The sequence below is a fragment of the Pelophylax lessonae genome, assembly GCF_965119305.1.
Source record: "Pelophylax lessonae genome assembly, chromosome: 10".
Classification (NCBI taxonomy): Eukaryota; Metazoa; Chordata; class Amphibia; order Anura; family Ranidae; genus Pelophylax; species Pelophylax lessonae.
Genome location: NC_138777.1, coordinates 49,523,071 through 49,544,751, shown reverse-complemented (window position 1 = coordinate 49,544,751; position 21,681 = coordinate 49,523,071). Strand labels below are relative to the sequence as shown.

The following is a 21,681-nucleotide window of genomic DNA, read 5'->3' as shown; positions in this document are numbered from 1 at the left end:
ATTAATTCTACTGTAAACTGCGCATGCAAAGGATCTAGGTTGTGTGTTCCTCCGGAATCTAATGCCTGATGATCGGAGGTGGAGTTGAGGCGGTGCTGCTAGCTCTGGGGAGCGGGTGCAAATACAGATTATTATTTGTGAATAAGTCCGGTGAATAGACCTTGTCCAGGCTAGAAAGGGATCAAATGCTTGAGATCGCAAATGACAGTGTTCTTAAGAGCCGGTTCACACTGGGGCGACTTGTCAGGTGACTTGGTCGCCTGACAAGTCGCCGTGGGTCGCCTGCCACAGATTAGCACAAGACCCATTCTAATAGGAGCGACCCAAGTCGCTCCGACTTAGAAAAAGGGTCCTGTACTACTTTGGGGCGACCTGAAGCGACCTGCATTGACTTCAATGATATGAAGTCCGTGCATGTCGCGGGGCGCGCTGTGCATCGCGACTTCACAGGTACCTACGGCAAGTCGGATTGCCTCCGTGTGAACCGGCTCTTAAAGAAGGTTTGAGACAGCTTCAAATCTCCATACATTCTGGATTAAAGTCAAGGTGAAATATTCTGAGATTGCCACAAAAGCACTGAAAAGCCTGCTTCAATTTCCAACATCCTATCTTTCTGACGCTGGGTTTTCTGCAGCGACAAAAATATTATGGAGTAGATTGATCATGAGTAACACACTTCAGGTGTCACTGTTTCTCCATCACCCCCCCCCAAACAACAAAAAAAAAAAACCAAGTCCATGGAAAAACAGTCTTGGCCCCTGGTGCCAAAAAGTTTGGGGACTGCTATGTTACAACATGAATAAATAACTATCTAATTTTACACAGAAGAAATGGAATGTTTATGAGCGACAATTCTTATGAAATCTAAGCTTTATAGTATAATTTTAATATATCATTATCAATCAGTTTTAAAAGACCCACAGTGGCCTTTTCAAGGGCTCAAATACTGTTTTCCAGAACAAGAGAGTATACAAATACTATATAAATTAAATGCATTTTATCCTCAAATACAGTAGAAGGTTAAAATGTAACAAATCTTCTTTGTATGATAGATCTATGGCAACAAGGAAAATACAGCTAATTTCGTTCAAGCGCAACACCACCCAGCATTCCACACCCAATCACACACACTTATCTGACACATGCAGTATTTGTTTTACAGGTAGAGTATAGAGGTCAAGTAACAGGTGAAAGGAGGGCTGGGCTGAAAGAAGGGAATGGTGCATTCCAAAGCGGAGTGCAAAATGCTGCATTACAACTTTTAAAATGGGTCTTGAAGCTCTGAAGTTCCAACAAATAAATTCTACATACAAAGCATTAAGAGTGTGCACGTAGTCATGACCTGAAGCAACAAAACTAAAATTTCTAAGCACTTTTAACACTTAAAGTGTTACTAAACCCACAACAGTAAAACGAGTCTACCAAAAAAGTGGCATGTGTATATATCTTTTCTCTATAAAATCTATCCCTCTGCTTAATGCGCTGGCCTCCCAACCTACTGCCAATGCTACCATGTGAGATTTTATAATCCTTAAAGTAGAATAAAGTAGAGCTAAAAGCAAAACATTTTCATTTTGGATATAGTAAGGGAGGGTTATAACCTCTCTAAGGTTTATTTTTGTCACCTGTGTCCCATTGGGGAGATTTCCCTTCACTTCCTCTTCCATAGCCAAAACAGGAAGTGAGTAAAAATCACTCTAAAGTGAGGGGATCCCTGGTTGTCACCAGAGTCACCAGAACTAGTGCCCCCTTTGGAAGATATCTTCGTTACTCCTGTTCTGGGTACTTTCAAAGATTCAGTATTTTCTTCTACTTCCCACAAACAGTAAAACTCCCCCGTAAACAGGATAAATAGAGAGGTTGCGGCTACAGAGGCAGAGCACCTGTCGTCCTCATTCGAGGATTCAGGGGATGTGTCAGTGGGGTCTGCAAGAAACACGGAGCCCATGACTCGGGCTCAGAACAGTCCGAGGAAGAGGGCGATAGCGGAGGGCGCTTCTTGCTCACCTTGCAGGTGGCAGCCGCCTCCATACAGGAGACGAACGACTCCAGGACGGCCGACAGGATGTCCGAAGCAGGGATCCTCAAACTACAGCCCTCCAGCTGTTGCGGAGCTACACGACCCATAAGGCATTGTAAAACTGACATTCCCTGACATGACTAGGCATGATGGGAATTGTAGTTCCCGAACAACTGGAAAGCCAAAGTTTGAAGACCCCGGGTGTAAGGGAACCGAAGGACCTGCCACCTCCATGGGAGGACCCAGAGTGGCAGTGGGCTCCTGAGTCTTGATGGGACTAGCACCACCAGATGGGCACAGCCGCAAAAGGAAACCTTGATGGGGGGGGAGGGGGGGGGGAAGAGAGAGAGCGAGAGAGAGAAACCCCTAGTGAGGACTCACCACCACCAGAAGCTGACGAAGTCACCACGTGTTGCTGCCGCCTGTCCCGAACAGAGCTGTGTCCAGCACTGCCTGCAACCTGCTCAGAGAGCATCAGGGAGGTATCGCTGTGGGTTACAAGCCTATGGCCACCGAAAACCTCCCCAAGCCAGCCCCATCGCCAGAACGGGGCTCGGACTCTAAGAAAATGGCTGCCACACCTGTCACTAGAGGCTGTGCCCATTGTGCCTCCTTGGTCCACACAAAAAACGGACGTCGAACCACAAAAACATGGCACCCACCAATCTGAGGCCACATGGCAGCAGTGACCTGTCCCTTCTGATCTCAGGTAGGGTCACAAAATAACACAGCGAACCCCCCAGCAGCAGGACAAGGTCTTCCAGCACCAAATTGCGCCGGCAGGGGGCTGACAGAGGGAGCAGGCAAAGGAGGGCTCGTCACTACCAGAGCCTCTCCAACAAGCATGCAGGAGCATGTGACTTCCACAGTGGCTGGCAGTGTGCACCTCGTTGAGGCACCTAGGATACTGCTGCGAGGAGGAGGGTGAGGGGAGACCCTGCAGGGTCTGCCCACCCCAGGAAGCACCTGTGCCACACATTGTGCCCAGGAAGGAGGGGGACTACTTACCGATACAGTGGAGCATGCAAGTAAGGCTCCCATGACAGAGACTCCTCTCCACCGAAGTGGGGGGCCGTTGGCCAGGGGTATCACCGACACGAACTACAGGCCTTTTGTGTCCACGCGAGAGGTTTAACTGGCTTGCCGCCCGGCCTGTAAGGCATTAAAATAAAAAGGGAATAGGAAAAGTCCCAGCAAAAAGGTCAGGTCTATACTCTTGAAGACACTAGGCAAAATGACTGGAGAGGGGGGTTTTATACCCAGGGAGAACTGCCCATAGGAGGTGCAGAGTCTATATTTGTCTAGTGTCCTACTCCTCTAGGTGGGGCTTTAAAACCCTGTTTTGTCATGGATATAGAAGAAGCTGTGTCTGTCAATGAACTCAGAGCAAGGAATTTTATGGTAACAAAAAGTTTATTATTTTTACATTTTATGGTTAAAAAAATATGGAGAAAAAAAGCTAGCTAATAAAAAGTATCTACATAAAAAAAAACACTTATGCCAGGACCAAAGATCCCAGCAAGGAACAAGGTCCTTACTCCTGACTAAGCAGAAAAAAACTGACATCCTATGCAAGAAGAGAGATGGTATACCCCCAGGGACTGCCCATAGGCGTAGCCAGAACTTTTTTCCTGCCTAGTGTCCTACTTCTGTAGAAAGCAGTATAACCCTACTGATATGCAACAAGGGACTGCGTCCGTTAATGAACGATAGAGAAAATCCATTTTTTTTTTGTCTTGCATCTTAGTACAGCTGTGTCAGTCAATGAATGCAAAAGAAATGTCATTTTTGTCAGGGAAATCATGTCTAAAGGGATGCATACCCTGCCACTTTCCTTATTAGAGCCCTGCAAGTGCAGCAGCTAATTATTATAAAAATCACTCCCATATAGATTAACCCTGTACATAGACACAAACAGACAGCTAATTCATCAGAATAACAAAAGGTAGGACTATACAACAAAGTTTGTTAAAATCCCTGCAATGTACATTGATTACCCAGAGGGGAATGTTTTTTTTTTTTTTCCAACAAAAGTGGAGTTACTCTTTAAGGACAGTGCTAGGGACCGCTGCAATTTAACCTCCATTCTGCTCAGACTACTGGGAAGGGCAATGAGTCAGTCACTGAAGCAGCAAATTAGATTTCTAGGGATTCTATGGAAGTGATACAAGCATGGTCACAACTTGATTTTTTTTTTTTTTTTTTACATTTTTAGAAAAACTTACTAGCTGCAGACTGCAAAGGAAAGAAATTTGAAAATACATTAGTAAAGAGCTTTTATGGCAATTTTAATGCTTACATAATTTTTTTTTTATTGTTTCAAAGTGGAGCTTTCCTTTAATTGGTTAGAAGGAGCACAATGTAAACTGTAAGTGCCCCCAGCTTGCCATCCATCTGATCTCAACACTGATAGGAGCTGCATTTGAAGACTGACTACAGATATCAGACAGCTGTGGGTAATCTCTTGAACTGACCCCTTTGCCCGGTTTCAGAGGCTTATTTTTACACCTTGTGCTAAAGGATATGAAACAGATGAGTAATTATAGAAGGCTTGGCCTTGCCGTTTGATTTCCTCCCGTCAACAGTCCGTGTATTAATTCCCTCGAGCATCATGAAAAGAAGCCAAGAAAGGCATAGCATGCAATTACCTTGCCAAGTCACCTTTGTTCTAAGGCTAAGGCACTTGTAAAATGCTTTATGAAAATGATATTGGGAGAGGAAAAAAAAAAAAAAGCACTGGCTTTTATTCGGATATGCACTGCTGTGCCAGAAAGGGCTGGCACAATGCTAAATCCTTTATGCAAGATTTAAATTGGGGCTTAACATACGACGGGTGTATTGCTGGGACTGAGCTGCACTGTATCACATTGCTAGTGACAGAAGAATAGCAAACTTGAAAAAAGGTAATAAAGGCAGAGCTGATAAAGACTAGGACTGTAAAACCGCCTAACCCATTTACTATGTAATTAACTATTTTAAACCGAACCACCAAATAAATGCAATGGTAAAAACCTATATTTTTTTAAAGCATACTGTATGCAACATGTATAAATAAGTCAAAATAAAAACAGCTGTATGATAAAGGAATCATGCATCACTTCTCTGTTTATTAGATACAAATCACAACTCCATGCCTCAAGGAATTCTTTTGTGACAGTCCACACTAACAATGCATCAGAAAAACAGACCATTTGATGAAAAGGTCAGAAAAAGCTGCATAGGATTCCTCAGGACAGCAGCAGCGAAAAGGCAATGCTGTTTGAAGCCTTAAGACCTGGTTCACATCTATGTGGTTTTTGACAGCTGCGTTTGCTCGGGCAAAGCAGCTTATTCATTTGAATAGACTGCTGTACTTCCTAAAAACGCAGGGAAAAGGTCCCTGCACCTTTTCCAAAACTTAATTGCAGGGACACTGCATAGTACAGTGCACTTCCCAGTAGGAGAAACTGTGCAGTGGTTTCCGGTGCATGGAGTTGCCAGTAGGATTAATGGCACCACAAGAAAACAACAAGAGAAGGGCGCACCGACCTTGTGCATTACCACTTAAAAGTTTATTAAAATCAAAGAAGGGTAGCGTACAATATACTCACAAATGTAGCATATGAACAAGCATATAGGAAATGGGCACCGCTCGCTTCCAGGACACTTCTCTACTGCTGGATAGAGTGATGGTGTCCTCAAAACCTGATGTGGCTTACGCGTTTCGAGGGAGGACCCTCTTCCTCAGAGCCAAAATCGCCACTCACCTTCATGCATGAACCTAGCCTGACAGACAGATACAGTGCTTTGCTAAAGTATTCGGTCCCCTTGAACTTTGCATCCTTTTGCCACATTTCAGGCTTCAAAAAAATGATATAAAACTGCAATTTTTTTGTGAAGAATCAACAAGTGGGACACTTATTGGATATTTCAAACTTTAACAAATAAAAAACTGAAAAATTGGGCGTGCAAAATTATCCAGCCCCCTTAAGTTAATACTTTGTAGCGCCACCTTTTGCTGCGATTACAGCTGTAAGTCGCTTGGGGTATGTCTCTATCAGTTTTGCACATCGAGAGACTGAAATTTTTGCCCATTCCTCCTTGCAAAACAGCTCGAGCTCAGTGAGGTTGGATGGAGAGCATTTGTGAACAGCAGTTTTCAGTTCTTTCCACAGATTCTCGATTGGATTCAGGTCTGGACTTTGACTTGGCCATTCTAACACCTGGATATGTTTATTTGTGAACCATTCCATTGTAGATTTTGCTTTATGTTTTGAATCATTGTCTTGTTGGAAGACAAATCTCTGTCCCAGTCTAAGGTCTTTTGCAGACTCCATCAGGTTTTCTTCCTGAATGGTCCTGTATTTGGCTCCATCCATCTTCCCATCAATTTTAACCATCTTCCCTGTCCCTGCTGAAGAAAAGCAGGCCCAAACCATGATGCTGCCACCACCATGTTTGACAGTGGGGATGGTGTGTTCAGGGTGATGAGCTGTGTTGCTTTTACGCCAAACATAACGTTTTGCATTGTTGCCAAAAGTTCGAGTTTGGTTTCATCTGACCAGAGCACCTTCTTCCACATGTTTGGTGTGTCTCTCAGGTGGCTTGTGGCACGACACTTTTTAATGGATATCTTTAAGAAATGGCTTTCTTCTTGCCACTCTTCCATAAAAGGCCAGATTTGTGCAGTATACGACTGATTGTTGTCCTATGGACAGAGTCTCCCACCTCAACTGTAGATCTCTGCAGTTCATCCAGAGTGATCATGGGCCTCTAGGCTGCATCTCTGATCAGTCTTCTCCTTGTAGGAGCTGAAAGTTTAGAGGGACGGCCAGGTCTTCGTAGATTTGGAGTGGTCTGATACTCCTTCCATTTCAATATTATTGCTTGCACAGTGCTCCTTGGGATGTTTAAAGCTTGGGAAATCTTTTTGTATCCAAATCCGGCTTTAAACTTCTCCACAACAGTATCTCGGACCTCCCTGGTGTGTTCCTTGTTCTTCATGATGCTCTCTGCACTTTAAACGGACCTCTGAGACTATCACAGTGCAGGTGCATTTATACAGAGACTTGATTACACACAGGTGGATTCTATTTATCATCATTAGTCATTTAGGTCAACATTGGATCATTCAGAGATCCTCACTGAACTTCTGGAGAAAGTCTTCTGCACTGAAAGTAAAGGGGCTGAATAACTAAGCACGCCCAATTTTTCAGTTTTTTATTTGTTAAAAAAGTTTGAAATATCCAATAAATTTCGTTCCACTTCATGATTGTGTCCCACTTGTTGTTGATTCTTCACAAAAAATTACAGGTTTTAAATCTTTATGTTTGAAGCCTGAAATGTGGCAAAAGGTCGCAAAGTTCAAGGGGGCCGAATACTTCCGCAAGGCACTGTAGATCCCATCATCAAATGGCCACATTTTTCTTTTTTAAATACTTTTACAGTTTTTGTGTCTTTTTACATCTTGGTACTGCTGATATCCAGCAGTCACTTTTTGCCTACATGCATGCATTTCAGCAGCAGTTACATATCATTGCTTGGAAGAACATGGTTGTGAAATAAAGGTGGGCACAGCTGCCTAGACATCAATGGATGCACATGTAACAGTATGGAAATGCAGGAGAGCATTTGGGAAGCCTAGACAGAGCGTTGTCCGCTTAGAAGGAATGCCATGCAACCCATTCAAGAGCCAGTCCCTTCCACTTCTTTCTTATAAGACATCTTAAAGCTGAACTTTCCTTTCACTAAAACTGAATGGAATTATCAATCCCAGCATAGACCATACCTCTGTACCATGTTGCTCTTTTGTCTGCAGATCCCGTGATATTCTGGGTTTGGCTTTGTATGTGACACTGAATGTCCTGCCGATAGACTCGGTCTCTTCCACAGCCACTTCCTGCAGCACCTAGAGTCTAGAACACTCCCCCCTCTAAAGTCTTTCAGACTCTGCAAATGATGTAATTTCCCTTACAGCTCTGATGGTGGGTGGGATTAAATACATCCTAATTAGCATTCAATCTCGCCCAGTCACACCTACAGGATGAGTCCAAACCTACCTTTTTGGTACACAAATAAAAAAAGACCGAAAAGTTTGAAAAAAAAAAAAAAAAAAAAAAGTTTATTTTTTGTTTAGGTTATAAAATTTTGTAAATAGATAAGTTTTTTCCTGCACTGATGGGCACTGATAGGTAGCACTGATATGCAGCACTGGTGGGCAATAATGGGCACTGGTGAGCGGCACTGATAGATGGCAATGATAGGCACTGGTGGGCAGCACTGATAGATGGCAATGGTGGGGAGCACTGATAGGGAGGGCACCACTGGCAGGCTCCCTGAGCCCTGATCGCCGTCCCTGGTGGCTCTAGTGGCACCCTCCCAGGGTTTGCACTGGTAATCAATGTTCTGATTACCAGCACAGACCCCCCCCCCCCCCTGTGATCAGTGAGTAATTAGCTAAAAAAAATGCTTCAAACTCACTGATCCCCTGGCTGCAGCACAGATCGTCTCTTCTTCTCCTCACTGACAGGATCTGTGTGAGAAGAGATCAAAGCCGTTACAACGGCTTTATTTACATTACATGACGGCTGTGATTGGACACAGCCGTCATGTGATCAGGAGGGCCAATCACAGGGCCCTCCTGACAAAACTTGTTGCTATGTGTCCGAGGGACACAGGCACATCGAAATTGCGCCGCTGCGCGTGCCCGCAGCGGCGCAATCTCACTCCTTCTACAGGACATTGGGGAACGTCTGATCAGAAGGACGAGACTCCCACCCAGCCGTATATGTACAGTGGCCAGGTGGGAGGTGGTTAAAGTGGGGGTAAACCCCCCTTGGTTAATTTTTGCCTAGAATAAGGCTTACTTATAGGTACAGTATATATCTCCTAAACGTGCACCATTTAGGAGATATTTACTTGTAAATGTTCTGGTGACATCACAGGCACATGCGCTATGAAGGAACAACATACTCGTGCCGTTTCTTCAGAGCCCTGCGCCATGAACAGTGGTTTCCCCGCACATGAGTGGGAGGGATGTCATTGTGGCTCGTCCAATCAAAGGACCGGAGCCCGCCAACTCGGAAGGAAGACAGGGTGAACATGGAAGCCCTGTCAGCGGTGAGGGCTTCATTTTAAGGCAAGTTTCACATAATGTGCTAGTATGTGATGCATACTAGCACATTATAATATTGCCTTGCAGGAGGAAAAAGTTTTTTTTTTCTTTTCTTCACAGAGTTTACTACGGCTTTAATTTTGATAAACCAAGCAGTGGTATCACATACTTCATGCAAACACTGCATATTTCAAATTTTTAAAGGCAGCTCACTCTTTTTATCCTGTTCTACACCAGAAATTTATCATCACAAATGAAGTGGTCCTAGACTGACCCCACAATCATTGAGTGCAACTCAGTTCTATGAAAGGCCTACAGAGAGACAAATAGCACCTACCTTTAAATTAGGTTTAATCTTTAGTGTTGTTCACACTTGAAGGGGCAGCTGCACTCAAATTTTATTTGGGTTGGCACCCTCTTATTACATACATATTTTTTTCCTGTTATATAGAGACAGATATATTTTCCACAACCACACCACTGAATGCTGAAGATTCCTTTGTTTCTAGCAACTTTCAAATGTAGGATAAAGCTAGGTACACACAGATCGAAATTTAGCCGGTTCAGTAGGGACTTATCGCAGTTCCATCTGTGGGTAACCCTATGTTCGACAGAAGATCGTTAGATTGGCTTCAGTCGTACAGTCCTAAAGGAAACCCTTTATCAGCAGCTTGCAGCCAATGTCTGCAGTCCTTGATTGGTGCATTTTGACAGCAGAGGAGCCCCCACTGTCAGAATACAATAGCGCAGCGAGGAGATTCCTGCATTGCCCTTGTTTCCTCGTTCAGTCCACTGGTTGAACAAAAAATAAAAATACATTTCTTTAAAACAAAAAAAATAAATAAATGAATTAGGCATGACGGTGAATACATACCCTAAAGATTCGATTAGTTTCTTTGGGTCTACAGGTGGTGGGTACACAACTTCTTCGATATGCTTCCGGTTACAGTTGGCATATGCAGTTGATACGTGTATGAAAACTTCAAGTTTCTTCATCCTTTGTGCTAAGTGTACCAGCTGCTGTGTTGCTATAACATTCAACTGCATGGCATCTCTGCAAAAAAATAAATAAAAAATAAAAAATCAGGCTAAAAAGGACATCAGTAAATGCAATAAGGCAACGCAAACTGAATATTACAAAACTGAAGAATAGGTGGTCATAATAAAGTAGACCTTTACTTCTTACATTGACTTTTCCCCTTTGCAACCCTCCCTCCTCCTATTTAAAAAAAAAAAATCTGTAGGGGATTTGAATTAAGCTTTTGCCCAATTTAACACAACATCAAGCCTTTTTGGAGACAAAAGTTACAGCCATTTGCATGTCTGCTGCAAGCAAAATCTGCATATGTAATAAGCAAATCTATCTATCTATCTATCTATATATATATATATATATATATATATATATATATATATATATATATATATATATATATATATATATATATATATATATATATATATATATATATATATATATATATACACACATACATATATATACACACACACACACACTTCTAGCAATAGCCGCTCTCTGCTCTCCTATCTTCACAAAGTTACTCTACACTATGGCCTGCATTTTACAGCCTATTCATAAAATGTAGGCTTCAGTGTGCAGCCAACTCTGTAACAATTCTCTCAGCTTAAAGTGGCTGTAAAGCCGGGACATTACCTTAATGCATTCCCTGCATTAAAAGGATTGTAAAATGTTAATGTTTTTTTTTTATTAAAATAACAAACATGTTATACTTACCTGTATACTATGTAATAGTTTTGCACACAGCAGCCCTGATTCTCCTCTTCTTGGGTCCCATCTGGAAATGGTTGCAGAGCAGCGGACAACTCCTTCCGAGGCCTATCCGTCAGCACAAATAGTGAGTGACTTCCTAAAAAGACTCTGCATTCAAATAAAAATTAGAGACAACCTTTGGGAGGAACGACGGACAGGGGCGAATCATATCTCTGTAAATCACCAGTAAGGTGAACAGCCGGATAAGGCCGGCAGCTCCAACACCCTGCATGCAGAGGTGATCGCTACCAAAAAAAGTCACCTTCTGAGACAACATAAGCAAGGGAATCTCCCGAGGATTCTCAAAGGGTGGCTTCTAGAGGACCAAAAGCACCAAATTGAGGTCTCAGGGCGGCAACAGAGACCGCACTGGAGGAACCAATTGTCGGACACCCTGAAGAAACGTACGCACCAGTAAGTGTGTGGCCAAGAGCCGCTGGAAGAAGACTGCCATAGCCGACACCTGGCCCTTGATGGTATTCAAGGCCAATTTCTGTTCAACCCCCCCGTTGAAGGAAGGTCAAGAGTCGGGCCACCGAGAAGGAGCGAGGATGAACCTCAAGAGACTCACATCACGCAATGTACGTCTTCCACATGCTATGATAGATCTTCCTAGAAGTTGATTTCCTAGCTTTTAACAGCGTTGGAATAACTGACCCAGATAAACCTCTATCCATCAGCACCTGGCTTTCAACAGCCAAGCCGTCAAAGCCAGGGACTGTAAAGCAGGGTGGCAGATTGGTCCTTGGGACAGCATATCCTACCTGAGAGGAGGCTTCCAAGGAACGTCGGTGACCAGCCACAACAGATCAGCATACCAAGCCTGTCGAGGCTAGTCCAGAGCCACCAAGATAACCAGAATCCCTTCTGCCTCGATCCTTCATAGAAGTCTTGGCAGAAGCTTCAGATGAGGGAAGCCGAAAAATTAGACAATACTGACCCCACGGGGCCACCAGCGTGTTCTGTGGCCTCCGCCAGAGGATCCAATGACCGAGTACAAACCTCTGCACCTTTCTGTGGAGCCGAGATGCCAACAGATCCACCGGAGACACAACTGACGAACACCTCCGGATGAAGGGACTACTCCAGAGCCACCAAGACACTTTACGTGCCCCCTTGGTGATTGACATAAGCCACGGCCGTGTCATTGTCCGATTGAATGCGCACTGAACATGACTGAAGATGATCCGTCCAATGGTCCAGACACAGTCAGATCTCTCTGAGTTCCAAGACATTGATCAGTAGTCTGGACGCTTCCAGTGTCCAGATCCCCTGAGCACAAATTGTTGCCAAGGATGCTTCCCCAGCCGGACAGGCTGGCACCCGTAGTGACCACTTTCCAATACAAGGGGAGGAAAGATTTGCCCAGCGGAAGCACCAGAGAACAAAGCCACGATATCAGGGACTCCTTCATTTTCCGGCTCTGCCAGATTGGATTGTCCTGAGACTGCGGAGTCTTGTCCTATTTGGCCAGAATCACCCTTGCAGGGACCTCGTATGGAACTGTGCAAACGGAACGCCCAGTATGGCCAATCTCTTCGTAGTCAAATCAGAAGATGTCATGTTACATGATAGGCATCCAGAGTTAATTCTTTGTAACGTTTTATAGATTGTGTGAATTTGGGAGGAAGAACAGGATTCGGTTGATTCCATTTCTATATTTTTTTTTAACACTAATGGTAGGGGAATAGTGCTTAGTCATGAGGTTATCCCAAATGAGATTCACCTTTTGGATCTTAAAATTATGACAAATAATGGTATGTTGCTCACGTCTATTTATTTAAAAAAAAAAAAAAACAGACAGAAATTAGTACATTCCTAGCGGTTATCTGCAGTACCCAAGGGGCAGTTTAGACATAGGCGGAATTGTACCAGACTTGAAGATTACTTGATAGAAGCATCCATTCTAAAGGTTAAATTTTGGGATTTGGATCAGTAGATCTGGATAATACTATACAGGAAGTGGGACGCCTTAGCCGTACTGAACTACTTAGGGACAGGGTACGTCCAAGTCAAAATCCGGATAATTTCGGCGCTGCTTTTTCCGCTCAATATTTTTCTGTTAATCCAAAAATATTGGTTATTTCTTAACCGGATTTTGGGCCCAAATTTACTGGATAACCCACAGGTTATCTATAGGAGAGCATATCATTTGACGAATCAGGTTGCACCCAATGTTCTAGATCCACCCTCTGGGCCAACTTTCTTTGGGAATTGAGTTGGTTTCAATCTGTGTGGGGAATGCCAAACCTGTAGAGTAAAGCAATTTCGATTGGTGGAGTAAACTTCAGTGGGCAATGGTAAAACTTAAAAAAAAAAACGAATTCTTTTATTTCTTGTCCTACGAAAAGTGTAGTACATCTTCTTAGGTGCCCTTGTGGACTAGAATACGTGGGGCAAACTACACGCATGCTACATGTTAGACTGGGTGAACATGTGGTGAATATTAGGAAAGGCCTTAGCACACACAGTAGTAATGCCAAAAGGAGTATCTCTAGAGCAGAAACCAACTGGATCTATCGCCTCAGATCATACACTCCACTGGGTTTGAACATAGAATGGGACATCAATTGTTATATTAATAATATAGTTGTTGTTCCTGGTTTACTTCCTCCTCATTATATTGGGGAATCATTTAGAATGTTTTCCCCCTTATTTCGTAATGTTGTGGTCATTAGGGATCCATTTAAGATATTTTTTTTTATTTTTGGATTTTTTGGTTATTAATTTTTTATTTTCAATTAACTTTGAATATTGTTTATTTACCACGTGTGAACTATGTACTTGAACACAATAGAGAGTTGTGCTAGTAGATATGAAAAGGGATGATCCACGTGTAAAAACTGGATTTTTGTCTTACCGTAAAATCCTTTTCTCTGAGGTTTATTGACCGACACAGCACCCACCCCTCTGTGAAGTTAGGTTATGTATTCTTTTGACACTGCTGGTTACAAAATGGAGATCCTATAGCAGGAAGTGGGAGCATACCCCCTGGGACTGCCTAATAGGCGTAGTCAACCTTTTTAACTCTTTTCCGCCTAATGTCCTACTCCTAAGGGAAGCAGCATAAACCATCGGTCAAAGAAGATATGAAGAAGTGTCCGTCAATGAACCAAAAAGATTTTTTTTTTTTTTTTTTACAATTTTCTAGAATTGGATTATTTTTAAAATTTATTTTTTACACTCCTGGGAATATTCAAGTTGGAACATAAGATGGCTTAGTCTTATACCTTGGGATACTATGGCATTTTTGAAGGAACCCATAATGGAGGCAGTAGGTGAATTTTGTCTTCCACTGTTGGCTTTGAGAATTTTAATGCGTTATTTACTTTTTGTCCACAAAATGGCGATAAATAAATTTTAGGCTCCTTTCACACGGCTGCTCCGTGTGTCCACAAATCATCCCATCCGTTTGCGGATGATTTGCGGACATAATGTAAGTGAATGGCACTGCGGGTGTCAGCGGAATACCATCCACTGACACCCGATTTTCCTCCTTTCAGTTCTGTTCCGTTTTTACAAATGGAACAGAACCCCATTTTTCCTTCCGTGTAAAAAACGGAAAGGAAGGAAAATCGGATGTCAGCGGTGTCATCCGCTGACATCCGCAGTGCCATATACTTACATTATGTCCGCATATCATCCGCAAACGGATGGGATGATATGCGGGCACACGGAGCGGATGACAGAAATGTCATCCGCTCCGTGGAAGAAAAAAAAAAAAAAAAAAGTCCCGCAGCGGACCTTTCACACGGAGTGGCCGTGCGAAAGGAGCCTTATAGAGCTCTTTAGGCTGATTAATTTTAACCTGTTCCGGAATGGCAATTGTCCGATCACAGGTGGATTCTCCCTGCTCAGTCCAATATATAAGGGCATCATTGAGGCATGTGTACGTGCCCCTGATGACGTCACATATGACAAAATACGTAGGGAGGAACCTGTACACACAATACTGCGCATGCACGGCCAAACTTCAGCCATCTTTGTGACCGGAGGAAGTGGATGTCATACCCCTCTGGCGTTTATATATGCAGTCTTACAAGTCTGTACCACGTAAGTGCAATCATTTTTAATAAAATATTTGGATTTTATGGAGCTATACTATGTGGAGCCTTTTTTTTTTTTGGTCCGAGTTGATGAGAACCAAGAAAAGACTGCTAAATTGTCAGATTACACATATCATCCGGAAACCTAAAAGCTGATGTCCAGTTTCAATTTGATTGTTAAAGCGAGTATTGACCATCCTGTAAAAAGGGGGCCACTGGCTTTATGGTAAGCCTTTGGTGTTGCTTTTGTCCTGAGCGACACTTGGATTATTCCAGGATTCTCTTTCAAATACACAGTCATATTTTGGGTTTTTTTTTTATCTTTTATTCACTTTGGACTTTCATCGTTCACTTTGATTCCCTTTCACATTGATCAATGTACACTACGCATGTTTATTTTGTGTATTGAACAATTCACGTTTGTTTATGCGCTGCACCGTTTATTTATATGTACAAACGGAACCGCCTCGAAGGTAGACACCATCAGGCCCAGCACCCGCATGCAAGTCTGAAAGGATGACCATCTGCTGGACAGCAGGAGACAAATTGCAGCCTGCAATTTCTGGAGTTTGTCCAGAGGAAGGAGCACTCTGGCTAAGTCGAGTCCAGAGTAAGACCCAGATAGTCCAGCTTTTGGGACAGAACTAGAGCAGACTCATAGTTCATATGGTGATTTCCAGGTTTTCCACCAGAGCAGTAGGGGACTCGCAAAAGGAGGTCGTCCAAGTAGCCCAGTACCGCGATCCCCCGTTGGCGTAACAATGCTAGCACCGGGGCTAACACTTTTGTGAAGACCCGAGAAGCAGAGGCGAGACCAGAGGGTAATGCCACAAACTGATAATGCTCCTCTCCCATGACAAAGCGGAGGAAGTGCTGGTGACTGGCACATATTGGAATGTGAAGGTAAGCATCCTTAATGTCGACAGAGGAAAGAAAATCCTCCTGATGTAGGGATGTCACCACCGTGAAAATAGTGAGGTCCAGGACTGGACGCACCTTGCCTTCCTTCCTGGGAACTGTAAACAGGTTTGAGGAAGAGCCCTGAAAAAGTTCAGAAGTCAGAACCGGGACAAGCAACAGATCTTGTACTGCCCCAAACAGACCCTGTAAATGGTCCGGGGAAAGACGCAAGTTGGAAGGAAAGAACCTTACCAGGGGACGAGAGTGAAACTCGATCTTGTATCCGGACCGAATGACTGTGTGTACCCACTTATCTTGCAGACATGGTTTGTTTGGATCCTCCAGGAGTTCCTGAAAGGCTTGGAGCCCTTGTCAGTTGACCCTGAGGGACGAAAAAAAAAAAAAAAAACTTACGAACCCGAGGAGGACCACATCTATGATGAGGGTCCTTGCCCATAGTAGCCTGCGGAAGAAAAGTACTCTTTCCCCCTGTGAGACCTTTAATTATGTCATCCAAGGTAGCCCCAAACAGGCGATCCCCTTAAAAAGGGAGATCAGTCGAGGCCTTTTTAGAAGACTGGGCCGCAGACCAGCATTTAAGCCAAAAGACACGCCGAAGGACCACTGCCAAAAAGAGCCAAGCCACTAGAGGAGCCACATCCAAAGAAGCATCAGAGATCAAGTGCAGCCCGTGGACCAGCTTGTCCGCCAGCTAAGCAAAGGCAGGGGGAAGCTGTTCTCCCTCCAGGTCACGGAGCAAAAGCTTAACCCACTCGGTCAGAGTTTGCAACACCAGCGCAATGCGATAACGGCCTCAGTGCCGAACCAACTAGAGTGTACATTTTGCGGGCCACAGCCTCCGCCTTCCTGTCAGCCAAATCCTTAAAGGCCGGGGGACTCTTCAACCGGAATCATGGTTGCCTTGTTCAATCTGGAAACCGGAGGGTCCCTTATTAAGAGGTGGAACAGTCAACCTCTTAATAAGGGACTCCTCAGTAAATCCTAGTAAATCACTTAGGGACCCCAAGGGGACACTTTGGTCGACCCCACTCTTTAGTGACAATTTTGTCAAAATAGGCGGCGAAAGGAAACACCTTTGCCGCTGTGGGTGGCTTGTGAGTGCCAAAGGGAACCTGTGCCTCCATCTTCAAGGTCTCATGCACATATACAATCAGTGCTTCCACCAGCGCCTTTTTGTGCACAGTTGTAGATGTGGAGGAATCATCCTCACTATCTGAGCATTCTGGGCGTGTGGTCAAAGACCCAGCGGGGTGACCCACATCTACGGAGGCCAAATCAGATTAAGGATCCGGTGAGACAGATGAGGCAGGGGAAAGTGGAGGGTGCTTTTTGCTAGCCCATTGCCCGAAAGCCCCCTCCACACGGGACACAAATGACTCCAGGACTAACGTCAGTGCATCGATGGATGGTTGGAACCCAAAGGGCCCCGCAGCCTCAGAGGGGGCAAGGTGGGGAGATTTGCTCCAAAGAATCCACGATTCACCAGGGGGACCCCACAAAAAGTGTAAAACACTGCTAAGGGACAACCCCCACCGCGCTGGCAGCACCAACCAGTCGCCTGGCTCAAGCACAAAGCGATCCTCAGACAGGGAGAGATCCCCACCAGACTCCCCATCAAGCAGAATGCACCTGCAGCCACCAGGATAATCTGCACTCCACATGCGATCAGGAAGTGAAAGGATCAAGGAGTCAGCACCAAGGGATGAGGCGGGGCTTCCACTGCCAAAATCACCGCCCACAGGGCTCCACTGTCATGGCCGCCGTTATTTTCAATGGCAAATCACCGCAAAATGACCGCCAGACTACACAAACATGGCAGCCGTGCAATTAACACACAGGCTACAGCAAAATGGTGGCACCACAAAGCTCCCAGGGACCCAGGAGGGATCCCTAGGCCTCAAGTACAGGCCTAGGCATGATGGGGGTCCCTGACAGGAGCCCCCACCAGGTACAACCCCCTTCCCACCCCGCACAGCCGATCGTCCGGTTGCCGGCGGCGCACCCCCCAGTCCCCATGGCCAGTTAGTGCCATGCCTACCCCCACCCCAGAAGGTGGACCAGACCACCCACACAGCCCCAGCATAAGTGGGAGGGTGGTAGGATAGGGGACAGATGAAAAACGGGTGTGCCTGATGGGAAGAAGGGGAACTTGGGGGTCCAACCGTCTCAAGGATTGGCCCAAATCCACCCCAAAACCCTCCAGAAGGAGAGGGGGGGCAGCTATTCACCGTACAAGGAACCAGGTGGGCACCGCTCCAGACAGATCCCCTCATTAAAATGGGGGGCTGTCGGCCAGGAGAAAAGCTGCGACTCAGGCAGAAACCCCGGTCGTATGCGACCTCGTGAAGCGTTTAACTCGCAAGCCAGCCCCCGTCCGGTGGGGCTATGTCGCGGACAAACTAGTGTGTAGCTGAGGTCTACGCGTGCTGGCTGGCCAGATTGGGGTGACCAATGGATCTAGATTATCCAAGCCCTTCGCCCAGTCCTGCAGTGGATTGTAAATCTCACAGAAAAAAAAAAACTTTCCATCTTAAAAAGGAAAACATTTTCCAGGACCAGAGATCTCAGCAAGGAACTAGGTCCTTACTCCTGACTAGGGAGGAGAGAAGGAGTATACCCCCTGGGACTGCCCACAGGCGTAGCCAGATTCTTTTTTTGCCTAGTGTCCTACTCCCGTAGGGGGCAGTATAACCCGATGGTTATGAAGATCAGGAGCGGTGTCCATCAATGAATGAAAGAGTAAAAAAACTTTTACCTTAACAACCACTTTAAGGTAAAAAAAATGTCTCAGTAGCAATATCAACCTCCTAAATACTTGCTTGAGTACTCCAGCACTGTGCCCATCTGCGGCCCGGGAGCAAGCCCACACATCTGCTTCCATGACAAGTGGTTGGCAATGGTGACAGACACAGAAGGGGAGTAGCCAAAAACACTGGTGGGGGCCCACTCAATGCTATTCCATGGTTCCAGGTAAGTAGAACAGTTTTGTTATTTTAAGAAAATAAAGTCTTTACAACCACTTTAATGCTGCAGAAAGAAACGTACACTAGAATATTTCACTAACTGCATCAAACTACCGTATTTTCCGGCGTATAAGACGACTGGGCGTATAAGACGACCCCCCTAATTTTCATCTACCGGTAATACTTATACTTAGGTTACCTTGGAGATTTTATACTCGGCGTATAAGACGACCCCCCATTTTTGGGGAACTTTTTTGAGGTTCAAAAGTAGTCTTATACGTCAGAAAATACAGTAGTAAATGATTAGGATATTTCAACAGTGATAGGAAAGAGATTAGACAGGAACTGTCAGTCACGCTATCTGTATTCTATTTTCCATTACTTGTATGTGTTGATCCTATTTATAGTATGGCATTATCCCTCAAACGATGAGATCCAAGCACTATTAATGTAGGAACTCAGGAATGCATATGACTCGCACAGCTATCTGTGGGCTAAAAGCTAATCCATGCGACACGGTAGGTAGCTAAAAATTATAACTTTTAAAAAGAGGTTTTTTTTCAGGTGTCTCACACGTTCATGAAATGCAGGTCAAATTTAGCTTGATAACTGAGCCAGAAAAAAATGAGATTTTTTGACTAACCAAAAAATACATTTTTCCGATATTCATTGATGGACACAGGTCCTGATAAAGGTCCTGAGTAGGACATAAGGCAGAAAAGAAAATAATTCTGGCTACACCCATGGTCAGTCCCAGGGGGTATACTTCCTCTCTGCTATATCCACTCAGTTTTGTAACAAGCAGTGTCAGGAGAATTATAACTCCACAGAGGGGTGGGTGCTGTGTCCATCAATGAACAAGAGAGAAATGGATTTTGCAGCAAGTCAAAAACCCCATTTTCTCTTTCGTTCATTGACGGACACAGCTCCTGATATCCATAACCATTGAGACGTCCCAAATCAGTGTTAAACAAGAGGGGTGGGAACAAAAAATTTCCAAGGCTAAACATTAGCCAGCCATGCGACAGAAGCTCAGCCATAAAACAACTGGAGCCCACCTGAAAAAAACTATACACCCTCAAAGAGGATCAGGTGGTCATCTTAAACAGCAGCCTGCAAAACCTTGCAGCCAAAAGAAGCATCCACAGATGCCAACACATTCACGTTCTAAAACTTTGTAAAAGTGTGCACAGACGACCAGGTGGCCGTCTTGCAAACCTGTGTCACAGACGTCTGATGACGGAAAGCCCAGGAGGCACTAAGCGCCCTAGTAGAGTGCGCCTTGACAGGGAAAGGAAGATCCTGACCCCTGATGGAATAGGCCTGAACCACCGCCTTGACTGATCCATCTGGAAATGGCCACAGAGGAAGCGTACAACCCTTTTTGAGGTCCATCCCTGAGCACAAAGAGAGAGTCTGACTTCCCGAAAGACTCCGTAGCTGCCAGGTACACCCTAATTGCCCGGAACACATCCAAGGCATGCAAGGCAGATTCCTTTGGATGTTTAGGCCTGAGAAACAGGAAAAGCAACACAATGTCTTCATTCAAATGAAAAGACAACCTTTGGAAGGAACAACGGACAGGGACGAAGAACCACGTACGGACCTCGTATGGAACTGTGCAAACGGAACCGCCTCAAAAAAAGTAGACACCATCCAGTCCAGCACCCGCATGCAAGCCTGGAGGGATGACCATTTGTTGGACAGCAGGAGGCGAATTGCAGCCTGCAATTTCTGGAGTTTGTCCAGGGGAAGGAGCACTCTGGCTAAGGGCGAGTCCAGAGTCAGGCCCAGATCGTCCAGCTTTGTGGACAGAACCAGAGCAGACTTCAGAAAATTCAGGAATCCAGCCAAACTCCCACAGAGTTCGTATTGTGATCTCCAGGTTCTCCACCAGAGCAGAGGGAGACTCTGCTCGTAGAAGGGGGTCGTCCAAGTAGCACAGAACCGCGATCCACCGTTAGCGTAGCAAAGCTAGCACTGGAGCTAACACTTTTGTGAAGACCCGAGGAGCAGATGCGAGACCAAAGGGTAACGCCACAAACTGATAATGCTCCTCTCCCACAGCAAAGCGGAGAAAAAACTGGTGACTGGCACATATTGGAATGTGAAGGTAGGCCTTGATAATAGAGGCGAGGAAATCGCACTGATACAGGGATGCCACCACCGTTCGAATAGGCTCCTTTCTGAACTTCTGTACCCGCACAAAGCAGTTTAGCGCCTTGAGGTCCAGGATTGGACGCACTTTGCCTTCCTTCCTGGAAGCTGTAAACAGGTTTGAGTAAAAACCCTGAAAACGTTCTGAGGTCGGAACCAGGACAAATCAGCCCTTGAAGGAACAGGTCTTGTACCTCCCCAAACAGGTCCTGTAAGCAGCCTGGGGACAGGCGCAAGTTCTAAGGAAAAAACCTTGCCGGGCGACAAGAGTGAAACTCGATCTTGTAGCCAGACCAAATTACTTTGTGGACCCACTTGTCTTGCACCTGGGAAGTCTGCGGGTCCAGAAACCAGCAAAGACGCCCCCCCCCCACCCCCGATATGGGTGGGGGCGCACCTTCATGCAGAAAGAGCGTTTTCCATGGGTCTGGAGAAGCTCAATCTTGGCTTGCCATCCCAGGTTCATTTGGATCCTCCAGAAAAGGCCCTGAAAAGCTTTGAGCCCTTGTCAGTCGACCCTAAGAGACGTAAAAACTTCTTATGAGTTGAGAAGGAAGACCCACGTCTATGACGAGGTTCCTTGTCCTTAGTAGCCTATGGAAGAAAAGTACTTTCCCCCATGTGGCCTTTTTTGAGGTCTGATCTGCAGACCAGCACTTGAGCCAAAAGACACGCCTAAAGACCACTGC

At 45.1% G+C, this 21,681-nt stretch overlaps 1 protein-coding gene across 1 annotated transcript in view; it reads right to left on the bottom strand.

Annotated features, from left to right (window-relative positions):
* FAR1 (fatty acyl-CoA reductase 1) overlaps positions 1–21,681 on the bottom strand; it is a 104,101-nt gene that overhangs the window by 45,799 nt on the left and 36,621 nt on the right. Inside the window, exon 3 of the mRNA XM_082270337.1 lies at positions 9,988–10,167. Within this exon, the coding sequence (XP_082126463.1) occupies positions 9,988–10,167 (180 nt within the window). The remainder of the gene's footprint in view (positions 1–9,987; positions 10,168–21,681) is intronic.